The sequence below is a fragment of the Anas acuta genome, chromosome 1 (assembly GCF_963932015.1).
Source record: "Anas acuta chromosome 1, bAnaAcu1.1, whole genome shotgun sequence".
Lineage (NCBI taxonomy): Eukaryota > Metazoa > Chordata > Aves > Anseriformes > Anatidae > Anas > Anas acuta.
Genome location: NC_088979.1, coordinates 164822841 through 164837866, shown reverse-complemented (window position 1 = coordinate 164837866; position 15026 = coordinate 164822841). Strand labels below are relative to the sequence as shown.

Genomic DNA, 15026 nt, shown 5'->3' with positions numbered 1-15026 from the left:
AAAAAATTCCATTTTCACAATCAAATATCAATAGTTTGAAAGGACAGAAAAGTGACCCACGGTTTATAAAGCACAAAAGTGTGGCTGTAACTCAAGTACTCCTGGGTCTTTGTCTTGTAAGTTTTACAAAAAATTGTATTTAAAAGTTCTTTATCTACTCTTGTTTGGCTCTCTTCTCATGAGCTTTGGGATCTTGTTTGGGGACTATACCAGACTCAAGTTCAGTAGGAGGTTCCTGTGGTGGAGATGAATAAAAAAGCAAATTTCCAAAAGCAACTGGAAATACAACAATCAAGGAGAAACAGTAGTCCAAATTTCGGAGTTTATTTAAGAAGTGTTAGAAAACGGGAAAGTTGTTCCTTGTTTGCCTGAAATCAGCAGGGGAAGCAAGGGGAAGACACAGCTCACCCCTGGACTGTTGACTGTAGCTTTTCCTGGCTACTTGGAGGCAAAAATTGCCATAAACATTTCCTGACCAGTTAAGTGTAGTGTTGTAGAGGAAAACTTCTGTGGCTTCAGTCCTGTTACCCATCGTAGAGTTCATCATCTAATGAAGGAAGTGATGATTTTATTGCTGTGGTGAGAAAATACTTAAGAACCGTCTTACTGCTATAATATTAAGAACGATATTAATAATTAAGAAGTATATTACCGCCTCTCCAGTTAGAAACCACGTTGATGCATAAGCTATACATGGTTTGAAAGGGAGCATAGACTGACCTGTTTGCCATTAGGCTATTTATGCTGAGTAAATTCCTTCTGGATCAAGGAAGGGTACTTTGGCAAAAGACATTTTCCGGATATTTTCCATATGTTGCAAATGTCATTTACAAGTCTCATGTGGGACAGATTTCAGCTGCTGCATTTTAAAACTTGTTGGAAGCCATTTAATGGAGTAATACGTTACTTCTATTCCAGCAATAAAGTAGACATTGAAGGAGTGCACAAAATAAAAGAGCTGTCATTTAGCGTGAAGGAATAAGGATGCTTTAGCTGATACCTATTTCTGTGCATTACTTGAGCTATGAGTATAGCATCTGTAAGAGGAGGTTTGGTTTGCATTATTATTCCTTTCTTCCTAGAAACTTCAGCATCTGAGAAAGGAGGTGAATATAGATTTAAAGTTTTTGATGGGGTAGCTGTAGAAATAAAGTCTGGTTTTTAGACTGGCTTATCCTGCTAGCTTCATGAAAGGTCTTAATTGTGTTCCTGTTTAGAAATTCAACTGCATTCATTTTAATAAGCTTAACAATAATCTAGTCAAACTGGTGATAAGCAGTGTGTGAATGTATTCAAATTAATATAAACTTGCTTTTTCTCTAATTAAACCTAGATAGAGAGTAGGAATGAGTATAAACTAGAATCAATTTAGAAGTAAATGTCTAGATTGGTTTAAAATCAAATTTGGATTAATTTAATTTGTTCCTGTGTGTAGAAAGTACCTGAACTTACTGGAACTCACACCCTTGGTCGGATGTGCAGATATAACAGTGGTTATCAACATTTGTTTGTATACTAAAATCTAATTTTTTTTCTTTTTTTTTCAGACAATAGTAGAACTTGCAGAGACGGGAAGTCTGGACCTCAGTATATTCTGCAGTACATGCTTGGTAGTTGCTTTTTCTTTTTTTTACCAGTTGCAGCACTTTTTAAAACTAGATTTTCCTATGCTGAACACACGCATGGCCTTAATAATGCAATATCAGGGACAGAATTTATTTGCTATCTTTAAGCAGAATTTTCAATAAATAACTTATACAAAAAGCCTTTGCAACAATAAGGAAAAAAAACATTTGTAGTAAATGTAATGTGTTGTGTTTTTTTGGAAAGATAGCTAGTTAATTATTAATTACTGTAATGCTCTTACCTATGTAGAACATGAATGATGTTAATATTCTTAAAATCAAATCTGGAAAATCAGGTATAAATGTGGCACTTTAAAATCATCTATGTGTGTATACATATGTATATCTCAAAATACTTAACAGATCTTTTTTCTTCGTTATCATTTTAAATTTCTTTCAAAACACGTGCTTTAAAAAAAATTGCTGAGAGTAATCTAGCATCGTGAGTTCCAGTTGTTGAATTGCATTCCTGTCTTTAGAAAATAAGCTGGAACAGTTTATGTATCAGTTATCAATAATACTGACAGAATTGTGGAACTCAAACTTGTTCTGTACTTTCACTGTTAAAAAGCTGAAATGAAACTGGTTGATGTACAAAGCTCAGTATTTGGAGGGGATAGAAGAACTTTGGGGAAAAAATATCCTTTATATAAAAAAATGAGTGTAAGAGTCATTTAAAGTAGGTTATAATCTATAATTTATCGAACATAAACATATGCAGACTAAGTCTATTAGCTAAGATTGTTAAAATTGAAGTTATCTAAGTAGTTAACATAATAAGTTTTTTGCTTTTTTTTTTTTTGTATATAAAAATGTCAGATTTTTGATGTTCTAAACAAATGTTAATAACCATTACAGATACGGAAGCCAGTGAGGTCCAAACATTGTGGTGTATGCAATCGATGTATAGCAAAGTTTGATCACCACTGCCCGTGGGTGGGTAACTGCGTAGGTAAGTAATTCTCTAAAATATGTTGCCTTCATAATAGATAATGAAGGGGAAAGCTTCTGAAACTGACCGTGCATTGTATGGGATTTTTGTCTGTTTCTGTTTTATGGTGAAAGTGACTTGGTTTCTGCCCAAGCCACAGAAAAACTGTTGAATACTTTTGATAGAAGGAAAATTGCTTTTAGTACTGAGCTTATCTTTTTTCTACATGTGATTCTCAGCATTATTCTTATTTGTATTGTCTCTTATATACCCATCCTCAAAATCATTTTAATTATGTTTCCTGTATGCATATTTATATTCACTTACATTCTAGTATTTAAAAGATAAAAAGCTTAACTGCATTTTTACTTTCCACAGAAAGAGCGTGTACTGATTTGACAACTATTTATCCATTTGCATAATGTATTTTTTCATCTTTTCTAATAATTTTCTAATGGCAAAGTGTGCATATTCAGAAATGCGATGATTATAGTACTTACATGCAGAATGGCTTACTAATGAGGTATTCTTTTCTTTATGGCCCCCTCCTCCCCCAGCCCCAGATTCACAGGTATTCACTTATTCTCCCCAGCAATGATGTAAGGAACTGAATAGAACAGGAATAAAGTCTCTAAATGCTGATATTCTGTGTCTTGCTTTTTGAGAAACTTACTTGAAATCCATTATTATGTAGGGGGAGCTTCACAGACAGGAAGTGAATATAGCTTGCTTCATTTTCTTTAGGACACAATCAGAATTTTGGGGAGGAATTAGGACCTGCATTCATTGACATTGTAGTCCTTGCAAATAATAGATGGTCACTGTAGTTTGACTGTTGTTATGGTCAAGAGTAGAATGGTCAGTGCTGACATTGGAATTAAAACAGCATCACTGAAATCTCACTGAGATGGACTTGGATCACTCCCTTCTATTTTACATTTCCTGCTACTGTCATTATCTGAGTTACTTTTGATTTACATTTTGGATGTTTTACAATGAAGAACTGAGGCATCCTTAATGTAATGACCAACAATAGCATAAAGACAGACTGGGCACAGGCTCAGGTTTTGGAGACAACGCTGAGTGACAGCTTGTTATTTATTTTTTAAGAGTGCTGTGGAGTACTTGTCAGTGGGACAAAGATCCATGATTTTAATCAGTAACTTGAAAAAGCATAAAACAACATGGGGAAGGAAAAAAAAAATCATTGTGTGTAACAAGAAGAATGTGAGTAGTAGGATTAGGTTAAAGGGAGGAAATGTGATGTGATTTTGTGGGGTGGGAGGTTGTAGTGTATTTTCCCTCCCCCTCAACAACAGTGGTGATGAAAAAGCAGAATCTTCCTGGTCTTGAACAGATCCGGATAACTGGTGGTAAAAGTAAACATTAGGAAACTTGAAAATATGCTGGAAAAAAAACGTAAGAAATTACACTATGGGAACAGTCCTGAACTGGAGGGAATGATGCTCTAATGACCTTAAATGGCTTTTCTGCCTCCAATTTGTACATGGTGACTTTGTTCATAGGATTACAAAACAGAATCCATTCTTAAAACAGCATTCAGGGTATGTTTCCCAAAAAGGGAAAGATAAATTATGCCTTTCCCAGGAAGGTTGGATTTGGAAATGTTTTGTATAGTCTTCCTTCAAATGTGTTAAAAGGATAAGAATTTTACTAAAGATAGGATTGCAGTAAGTGTGTGTGCAGCCACTCTAAAAATAAATCCTTTGGGGGTTATTTGCAGTGCAAAGAGAGACAATATTTTACTGTTCTGAAGAGGTTGACAAGAAGTGCAGACTATTAAAGAAAAAAAAAAGTTAATTAACTGGGGCAAATTATTTTCATCATACCTGCGAAATTTTAGGTAACATTTCAGTGAGCAAGTCTCTGGAGGTGATTGATTTATACCTGTTTTTAACTGAGTATCAAAAAGGCATTATTACAGTCACTTGTTTAATAACTTATTTTTCATTTTCAAACTTGCAGTTACCTTTCAAACTCAAACTGTAAACTTGCAACAGAAATCTAGTTTTCAAGTAACAGCATGAAAGGAACTATAGCCAAATTTTATACTGTTCTGTCACAAGTTGTGCTGACAATGTACTGAATTATTGTTTGGATAGCAGTAACTGAAAAGGTAGGTCTTGTGTACGTGAGAAATTACATTATGGTTTAGAACAATGATTTCTTCCCAAACCCAAAAAAAGGATTCTTCTCCAAGGGACTAAACGTAGGAAAAGAGGAGGAAGGAATGAACAAATCATCCAAGTCATGCAATGTATAACTCCATCAGTTAAAAGACAAAAATCAGTTGTCTTTATTATATGTTATTACTTATGTATAATGTAAACAACACTATATAAAAGAAATCAGCAACTATTCTTCCAGCATTGTCCTGACTGTGAAGGATCAGTGACTGTGTTGCTGTCAATCCAGGGTGAACTTCTAGAAAACAGGGCTGTGTTTTGCTCAGTTTTATTTAAGATAAAAAAGGAACTTCTTTACTGATTGTGATCCTTTCTGAAAGTTCTTTCTTTTCCAAAAAAAAGTCTACTTTCCTTTTCTCGTGTCTTTTAATAGTTACCAAGGCTATACCTGTCTCATTTCATAGGTTTAAATTCTATGTACATGTTTTCACCAAATACCTGGATTTCCTGTTAAGTAACATTTGGTCCAGGATCATTGGAGATGCTACTGCAAGGAGTGTTTCATCATACACCTATCAGATGGACCTCTAGGTCACCATTTATGTTGCTTTTTTTATTTTTTAATGAAACATAACTGTTCCAAAACTTAGGATGCGAGTGGAACTAATACCTTAGGGACATTTCGAAACACTATTTCTGGTGTGCTCTTAGCTGACTGAAAGCAATGTTGCAACATATTTTACATCTGAAGGAGCTTGTTTGATTTTCAAGGAAATGTCGTGTTTAGTCTAGCTTGTGTTTGTGTATTTTTCCTTATCTCTTATTTATATAGTCTTTCAGTTCTCTTGCTAAAACCTCTTGATTATTTTCTGCCTCCAGAGGATGCTCTTGCTTTAGCAGGCAAAAAACATTTGACATAATGAAGAAGTAAAAGCTGTGCTGGTAAATGTTGACAGCCAAATCTTCCTTAGCCCATTACAGTCTGTATTGGTTTAGTTCACAGCCTAAAGCTGTTGGAAGGTTACAGCAGTGGGTACATCTTATAGACAGGAGGAAGGCTGAGTCCTTCAAAACAACGACATAGCATAAGAGGCATCTTCTTAGCTGTGATGATGTGAGAAATAGATCATCCTTTAAATAACTGGTTTTTTTTTTAATGCTGTTCATTATCTTAGCCAGCTCTTTGGGGCTGTTCTGTTAATATCTAACTTCTCTTGGATATTTTATTTTCAGTTAGGCTTAAACATGCTTGATAAAGCTAAGTTTTGAGTTAACTTATTATCACGGGGGGTTGTATTTTTTTTATATATTCCTATTTCTTTTAAGTAAGAGAACTCTGCAGTTAGGCTTTTTTTTTTCTAATTGAATTCTAAAAATATACATATTGATGTGTAATTCCTGGCTGTTCAGGGTTCTGCAATAGCCGTTAACCAACATTTTAATAATTGTGTTGGCTCATGAAAGGAGCTAAAAATGAAATGCGTTTGTGTGAATTTCAGCTGTAATGCAAAAAAAAAGAAGTAAGTAAGTTCTTTGTTCTCGGTAGTGGGAAAAATCATAGTGATATTAGCTGTTTCACTTGTCTTTTAAAGTAATACTGGCTTAATATTGGAAAGTAGTATTTCTGTATGCAATAATGAACAGTACATATAAGCAAGAAATTAAGCTACCATGTGTATTGTTGTCTTTCTTCTGAAAGTGGAGTAATTTGATCCCCGTTGTTCTTGTACAACTTTAGGAGCAGGGAACCATCGCTATTTTATGGGATACCTGTTCTTCCTCCTATTTATGATCTGCTGGATGATTTATGGATGTATCTCTTGTGAGTAAATAGTTTTGTGGATTTTTTTTGGCTTTTTTTTTTTTAATTGCTTGTAAATACTTGTAAATTGCTTGTAAATCCTGGTATGGATTTTTAAGGATTTTTTGTCTTATCAAAGTTTTTGTTATTTTTTATTCTGGAATTGAACTGCATATTAGTCATTGCCTATACCAGGTAATTTAAGTTAGATGATGTTTCTCTTGTCCTACTTTATTTTCATCATCATAGCATGTATCTGCGTATGTCACATATATCCAATGACTTGGGAAAGGAAGCGAGAACAACTAAAACTCTTCAGTTGATTTATTTCGTGTAGCATGTTCTAATGTGGTCTTTATGTTGATGCATAGTAAACATATCTTTAATCTTTTTTATGGTGTTTGATCCCTTTTTTCTCTAGATTGGGGTTTCCACTGTGAGACAAGTTACGCAAAGGATGGATTTTGGACCTATATTACACAGATTGCTACCTGTTCTCCTTGGATGTTTTGGATGTTTCTAAACAGTGTTTTTCACTTCATGTGGGTGGCTGTGTTACTCATGTGTCAGATGTATCAGGTATGGAAGAGCACTTCCTTCATAATGCTGAATCTTGGGAGTGACATAAGAATATCAAACAGTTGTCATTTACATTTTAATGTTCGTTATGCAAGACCAGGTGTTCAGTCTCTCAGCCACAGCTGAAGGAGGTAAATATCTGTTGTCTCTGCACAGTAGAAGGCGTTGTTCTCGTTCTTCTTTTTTTTTTTTTTTTTTTTTTGCAAGAGGTTAAAATACTTACCTCCTGCTTTCCATTCTAAGAATGACAAAAAGGCAAAATAGACCAGAGAAAAGCAATAAAGACTAATAGAAGCCTAGAGGATAAAATCTGTGGATAGAAGTAGGAATAATGCAGTATGTCATTAGCATTAAGAGGGTGGTAACTTCAAATGGGATGTAGTAATTTCTTACACTGCTTCAGGGTAATTCGTCATCACATGACTTAACTGTAATCTCACCAAACCCATTTTTTTTCTGTAACCTTTTTAATGAAAGACAAGTCATACTGGAAACCTTTCAGTATGACTTGTCATTAATGAACAGTGAGACTCACTGATTTAATCTGTACAGAGATCCTGGAAATGAAAATCATCCTCTAAGGCTTAGGTGAAACTTCTTAGCAAATTTGAGTTTTGTCCTCCTTTCTCTAGAATGATTATTTACAATACATGCCAATTTCAAAGTCTTGTGTAATTCGGTCTTTTAGAGGTCTTTCTTGCCCAAGACAAATGAGCAAATATATTTCATATGGCTTTCAAACCAGTCTAAACCACCAGACTTCTCTGTAGCAGGATAAGCATGTAACCTTCCAGAGAGCCTTCATTTGTGTCATGATCTATTAAGTTCCACATTGAGGATTCCTGTTAATACACTCAGTATGCAGGCGAATCTTTGAATTGCATGAGACCTTGAAAAATACATCTCATAGTATTATGTATCATTAAGATAATTAAGTGAAATAAGTATAGCACTTTAATTATTAATACATTTCCAAAATTAGTACACTTCTGAAGAGTGTTACATATAGAACACATAGGATTGTTGTGGAGAAATGTTTTTTTGGAGTTTGATGTACTGATGAAACTGATGTTCTCCAAATTATTTCTTTCACTGTGCAACTGCACAGCCCCTGCTGTTACTGCTTTTTTTCCCCCTCCATTGTCAAGTTCCGACTTGCCCTTCATATTGAACTGGCCAGGGTTCTTGTCAAAGCACTGCCTACAAAAGTAATTTAAAACCTTCACTTCCAACTTCAAAAGTTGGCCATTAACACCTCATTTATATACATAGAAATGAAACTCCACTGGGTTTCATGGAGGCAGAGAAAATGCTTGAGAAAATAAGTAAATCCAAATGAGGCAAGCAAGCGCAAATTTAATTTTCTCAATGTTCTTGCTTTTCTACCATGCAGCAGAGTTGACTTTTCATATTCCACTAGGACTTAAAAGATTTTATCTTGCTGTGGTATAAGGCTGTTAAGGGGGTTCTCATATTTTTGTTTCTAATTACATCACATTACAGTAAGCTCCAGTTTTTTATCAGATACCATGTTAGGCTAAAGTAGTTGGAAAGTTGTTACAGAAAATCATAGTCTGTGGGCCAAATGATTGTGGTTTAAGACAAACAAACTAAAGAACCTTTTTCTAGTCATCTTTTTATCTTGCAGACAGAAAAGTTATGTTACTGCAATAAGGACGTAAATTGGAGGGAAATACACTACTGTTGTATACCATACTATAATCAGAATGTCAAGAGGAAAAGAAAGTGATTCAAATGCTGTGTGAAGAAACTCCTGAATCTATTATTTACAGCACACCTCAGCTGACAGTGTATCAGTCAGTCATCTCTTTGTTATGAACTAACAAGTCACAGTTTGTTCAATGATCATGATTTATTTCCAATCACTTTCAACATTAAACCTTCTGCACAATCTGGTGCAGCTGTTGTATGTTGTTTTATGTTGGGATCTGACAATTTTTGCAGACAAAAATTGTTTTTAAAAGAAAGAATATAAAAAACAAAATCCTTTTTCAGTCTGTCTTGTGCAGGACTTGTCTGCTTGTTTTTACATGGGTTAAATCGCTTACTTTATTTTCCTGTTTTCAGATATCTTGCTTAGGAATCACTACAAATGAAAGAATGAATGCAAGACGATACAAGCACTTTAAAGTTACAACCACGTCTATTGAAAGCCCATTCAAGTAAGTTGTAAAGTGTAAACATGCATTTCTCGCTTGTGTAGCTGTTCATATGGTTGAATTGTGCAGCTTGGTGAAACAAAACATAGCTAAATACTTTTAAAGGATTTTCATTACTTGGAATGCTGGAGCTGTCAGCAGTTTTTATAGTAATGCATTCTGTCCAGTTAAAGGAAGTGGCAAATATTTTGTGGTGACTCTAGACAGTGATGTATAAACACCAAAAATAGTGCTCTCTAGCAGTGATCGTATTTTACAGCAGAGTTTATGGGGAAATAAACCAAAAATACTCTCTCTATAAATCAGGTGCTCAAACCCAGAGGTAGTTAGTTGCTCTGGGCACTAGCTTCCCTTTTTCTTTACTGTGAGAAAACAGGTAGCACTTTCTCTTCAGGAGGAAAGTCACTGACGAAAGCTGGTTGTGGGGCAGGGAGCAGGGTGTCCCGGGAGCTGAAGTGGGCGTTGTGTGGGTGAGATGCAGGCCTCTGGGTGTTGGGAGGTGATGTGAGGGTGCAAGCAAAGAGAGGAGAGCTCCGGGATGATGTAGCAGTGGAATGTTAGTGCTTGTGGGAAATGAATACAGCAGCAGCTTGTGAAGTCAAAGCAGGAAATAAATGAAGGCATGAGGCTGGAATATGGGTGGGTTAAGGGTGTGTTATGAAAGGAGCAGAGAAAGGACAGAAAAACATGTCTCATCCCACTGTACATGCTGTGTCCTGTGGGAACTGCTCCTCTTCCAGGTAGCACCCAAGGGAACAGGAGATAAGAATGCTAGAAGAGAAGTTTGTCATTTTTGTTTTTTTCTGTACAGAACTTCTAGTGAGAAACAGATGAGCATCTCTATGTGGTTTAGTCTTCCTATAGATGAGAGTTGTAACAAAATCAAGTAATGATTTGCCTGAAGAAAGAACAAAAGTGGTGGACAGGATAGAAAAAAACTACTGTTTTTATCTCCAAGTTGATGTCACATTCACAAGCCATTTTCATAAACTGAAACAGCTACTATTGTAAAAACAGCTCCTAAAAATTACAGCAGGTGTCTAAAATAACTGACTTGGCATCACCTTGCAGATGAAGCATTGTCAGATGAAACAGTAGTCATCTCCTTGTTGCTTTGAACTGTTCTGGCATATTATAACATGAGCTGCTCTTCCAGGAAACTGTGACCTATTCAGGCCACGTGTAATTATCTTTAAAAAAAAAAAAATATGGAATTTTGATGTAGGCATCTTAAATGTATGAGAGTGAACTGATTCAGCATCAGGAAGCACTTGAACAGGTCGTCTAATTCCATGAAGATAATGCTTTCTTAACTTTGTGTTGTCTAGGGGCTTAATTGATCTTAGATCTACAGCTGGTGAGAAAATACTTATGACAGAAATAAATAAGTATCAATAAAGATGGATGTTATTCTAGGTAAGAATAGTGGGTAGTGGAAGAAATAAGATAACAGATAGTGAAAGAAAGTTAGTGTCTGGCTTGTGTCCAAGATCAAACATTGATGAGTCTAATGATGTACTTTCAAACTTGTTCATCAGCAAGCACTAAAATATTTTTTAGGTGAGTCAGTTCTTTACAGGTGGGAACTTAGAGAATAATTGAATTTGTAAAAAGACAAAACATGTACTTTGTTAAAAGAGCTATGATACTGCTTATTAATGTGTGGTTTTATTTTGTTTTTAGCCATGGATGTATAAGGAACATTATAGACTTCTTTGAATTCAGATGCTGTGGTCTTTTTCGGCCTGTCATCGTGGACTGGACAAGGCAGTACACAATTGAATATGACCAAACTTCAGGATCAGGCTACCAGCTAGTGTAGCACCACCTTCGTCCTGTGAGCATATCATATCTGAGTGGTGCCTGAAAATTTTTCTCTCTCTCTCTCGAATCCACATCCCTTGAAGAGTAGCATGCTATGTGTAGGGCTGGTGATGAATCTTAAGGTACCTTCTCTTCATCAGAGTTTTATTAACAAGAGTGAAAATGGACAGAATAAACTGCCAAACCTGATAAGGAAGAGGAGGAAGATCAAAAAGGGATTTTAACAGTTCTTAACATGAGAATTATTCGCAACAGCATATTCACAGTATTTGTTGTTGTTTTTTTATTTAAGATCTTTCACAATGGAGCATGAGTTTATTGAAGTATTGACATAAGTAGTTATGTTGTGCTGAGCAGAAAAATTCATTTCCCAATATGAATAACTCCACTGAAACAAGAATTTAGAATATAAAGCTAAATTTCATGATGCAGAGTTCACTGATCGCTATGGTGTAGTTCCTGTAATGTGATTTTTTTAATACAGATTTTCTGTAGTATTATGTACATTGAAAAATGTGCTTTTCAATACTGTGAAAAACATCATGTGGTGGGAATCCCCTGTAATGTGTTACGTTAGAGCAGTAGGGCACATCCGATAATGGTTTTAAAAAGAAAAAAGAACTGCCCACGTTTTTTGGTGAATGTTACTGTCACCAGTTACTGGTACAGCTAAATACTTGTAAAGGCCCTGTTCTGAGATTACATGGTCTAAAACAAATGATTGTGCAAGTAAGAAAAGCTCTTCTGTCAAAGTTAAAGCCCTGCTTAAATGCATGATACACCCGTAAAGCTAGGTTATATAACGTTCAGGAAAAAAAGTGGAAAACTTCATTATCTTTGAAGTAAATGTATAAACAATTTACAAAGTAGCAATGTTTCAGTACTAGGTTCGGTCCCCATACAGTACAGCGTGGTGTAATTGCAGACACATTCAAAGCGAAATTGCATGGGGGAAACCAAAGGTGTGAAAGCAAAAATCTCTGTTATAAAAAGACAAGATGAAATAGTTTTTAATTGACTGCAACTGCAGAAGAAGAAACTAGAGTCATCTGAATTACACTTACTTTGTTTGGATGTAAAATGATGGAACACTTAAAAAAAAAAGAAAAATGTCCAAAATAGCACACGCACATAGAAAATGTAACGCAGCATTCTGAAGAAGATGGTGTATTGGCAAGTGGAAATCACCCTTAATGTTTTTAAGTTCTCATGCTACAGATGTGTTTGGAAGGTAAGGAATGACCTGAAATTGCATTCCAAGGGGGCTTTTCTTGAATGTGATGCACTGATTTTTGTTATGGTGTTTTCATATACTCATAGTGAATTGTTCACTGCTTCCTTAACTATTGTTTACAGAGAGACTGAGAATCAGGTTAGTTTTCTTCTAAGTGCTGTAGCAACCCAGTGGTTCGAGAAACCTGTGAGGGGAGTACGGGGAGGGGACCTGAAAGCAGATGTCTGAGACCAGTGTAAAGAATGTGTATCTGTATATAAATAATTTATCAACTAGTTTTCTCTCTGTGAGTGTGTGTTTAGTATATTTAAAGCTGCTCATTTTCATTTTATTCAACCAAAAAGTGTAGGAAGATATCTAATGAGCTTTTAGTGATGTTAAATATTGCTGTTAATAGGCATTATGCCCTGCAAATTCACTGCATGTTTGATGCTTGGCAAAATTAGCGTTTTCTGTAATACGCAGATTACAGGTAATAAAGCAATCTAGTGGTATTCCCGCCCCTTGCCTTAGTCAGAGGAGCAGTGAAACTGTAAATAGTTGATGTTCAGTATTTGCAAGTAAACATTTCTTTCTGTAGTTGTTTGTTGATCTCAAGACACACGCTTAGTTTGCAAGTACCAGATATCAGGATTTACAGAAGTGCAACAGTAGAGTACTTGAATGTTTAATACTGGAAAAATCAACACCATCTTGGACACAGTTCTAGTGGGAGAGGTTTGGGTATAGGGGAGGCAAGAAGCTTTTGCTATTTTTGTCAGACAAAATTTGTAATCCCAACGAAGACACGTTCTATTTCCGTGACAACAGTTGACATCAGTTAGTCATATTTTTCTAATCTGAAAACAAAAAAGCATGAAGGCTTCACAATGTTGTTTATTTTATTTATCAGGAATGTTCTGCATATTTGTTCACTTTTCACATTTCTGTTGGGGGTCAGTTGGCTTGGACAACTTGAGTCCACTTTATGAAATGTCACCTAGCACCAGAAGAGCCGTTCGGTTTGGTTTTAGTTGCCCAGTAGCATTAACTGCCATGAATTGTGGCATGCAGTCCATGTTAAAAAAAAGGTTTGCAGGCAAGGTGGTCTTTGGTAATATGTGGTGAATTCTGCACTATTTACTTTTAGTAGTTCTCTGGTGACAGTTTTGTTAAGACCTGCAGAATCTGAGCAATAGTAAATAGTTATTACAATGAACTTGCATATGTGAATTGGGGATGTGAAGTTTCCAGTGCAGGTTGTCATTTGTCTTGAGTTATACTGAAACTTTTGATCGGAGTCGTAAAATCAAGCAGGAGGGGGGAGCCAGCTATGCAGCATTTTTCTGTCAAGTTATCAAACTTGCAATTCATTTGTTGAACCAAAACTGCATCGCTTCTGAAACTTCATGAAGCTGATCCAGACCCACAACAGATCAGACCAACTTAATCTGATATAGTTAGAATAAATGGGAATTTTGTCTTGGCCCTAAACATGTGCTGTTTCTTTGCAGGTTTCTGTATTCTTTGATGTCCACCAGATATATATTTTTTTTCAATTAATGTGTAAAACAGCATCACTGCATTTTAAGCTATGGATTTTTTGTATATTCTTTATTTATAACTGTGCCAAGTATTATTTTAATACTGTCAGGATCTTGATGTATTACATTGTGAACAAAAAATCTGTAAAATGTTTAATAAATTAGCTCTCCTTACATAAATTAAATCTGTTAAATTTTGTAAGTTATTAATCAAATAAATATTGACTCTTAGATGCAGCGTTTGTCTTGACTTCAAATGTGATTACACACAGCATCATTTTTATCCAACCTCGGGAGCCATACCTCAAGGAAATGCTGCTACCTTGCATCTGATCTTAGCAGTGTCAGTTTCCAGAAAGATTTACAGGTATCTTAAAAGCTGTCGGGCACCCAGTTCTGTGCCAATGGGAAATCCTGTAAGGCTTCACTGGGTTTCAGTGAAGTGCACTTTGCTACTACTGATTAAGTGACTGTTCCCCAATGAGATGCTCCTTTCTTTTGGGTAAAGGATGCTGGCAACATAACTGCTTTCTTAAAGGGAAGGGGATTTGGGGGAGCATTTTAGGTGGTCAAATGTACGTATTTAATGTTGTTTGAGGTATTCTAAGGGTAAACAAGACACCCATGCAGGGCTAGTAGGTATGACCAAGATGTGCATGTCCAGGTGGCATTTGCAGGAGACAAAGTACTTTAATTCCTCTGGCCTGTGCTAAAGATTAGGTTTTAGTAGAAACAAGGTAGCCATCCAAGTTGTAATTTAATCAGGATATTCATAACCGGACTGTACATTAAAATAAAAGGCAGTTGGGTACACTTAATAGGGTGAAATGTTTCTGTGCTTTGTGCTGGGTGTAGCTTCAGTATTGACATTGATTCAGAATTGTTGCTGCTGTTTTTCCCTTCCCCAGGCATCGGTTCTGGTGGGGCTGGGCCCTAGTTTGACTCTACCATCCTTTGATTTAGCTGGTAAGGATCAGGAAAGGCACTATTTTAACCAAAACCACCACCAAGAAGAACTTCCTGTGCTGATTTGAAGTGAAATCAGATACTTTTTTTTTCTAGGAGAGCAAAGTCTGTGCAAACACTTGCATTGGGATTTTGGCCACCTTAGGCTACTGAAGGGAGATCAGTAAAAATTGCACCTCCTAACACCAAGTTAGGTTTATCTGCAGTTCCTTGTAG

The 15026-nt window shown here is 35.8% G+C and overlaps 1 protein-coding gene across 3 annotated transcripts in view; it reads left to right on the top strand.

Moving 5' to 3' along the window:
* The window catches only part of ZDHHC17 (zinc finger DHHC-type palmitoyltransferase 17), a 73551-nt gene extending 59476 nt beyond the window's left edge, over nucleotides 1-14075 (top strand). For 2 of the 3 annotated variants that reach the window (XM_068669131.1, XM_068669130.1), the window contains 6 exons: nucleotides 1548-1610; nucleotides 2484-2577; nucleotides 6442-6525; nucleotides 6926-7083; nucleotides 9172-9266; nucleotides 10947-14075. In XM_068669131.1, the coding sequence (XP_068525232.1) occupies nucleotides 1548-1610; nucleotides 2484-2577; nucleotides 6442-6525; nucleotides 6926-7083; nucleotides 9172-9266; nucleotides 10947-11085 (633 nt within the window). In that variant the 3' untranslated portion in view covers nucleotides 11086-14075. The remainder of the gene's footprint in view (nucleotides 1-1547; nucleotides 1611-2483; nucleotides 2578-6441; nucleotides 6526-6925; nucleotides 7084-9171; nucleotides 9267-10946) is intronic. The other variant, XR_011091913.1, reaches the window with a different exon arrangement.
* The last annotated feature ends 951 nt before the right edge of the window (nucleotides 14076-15026 follow it).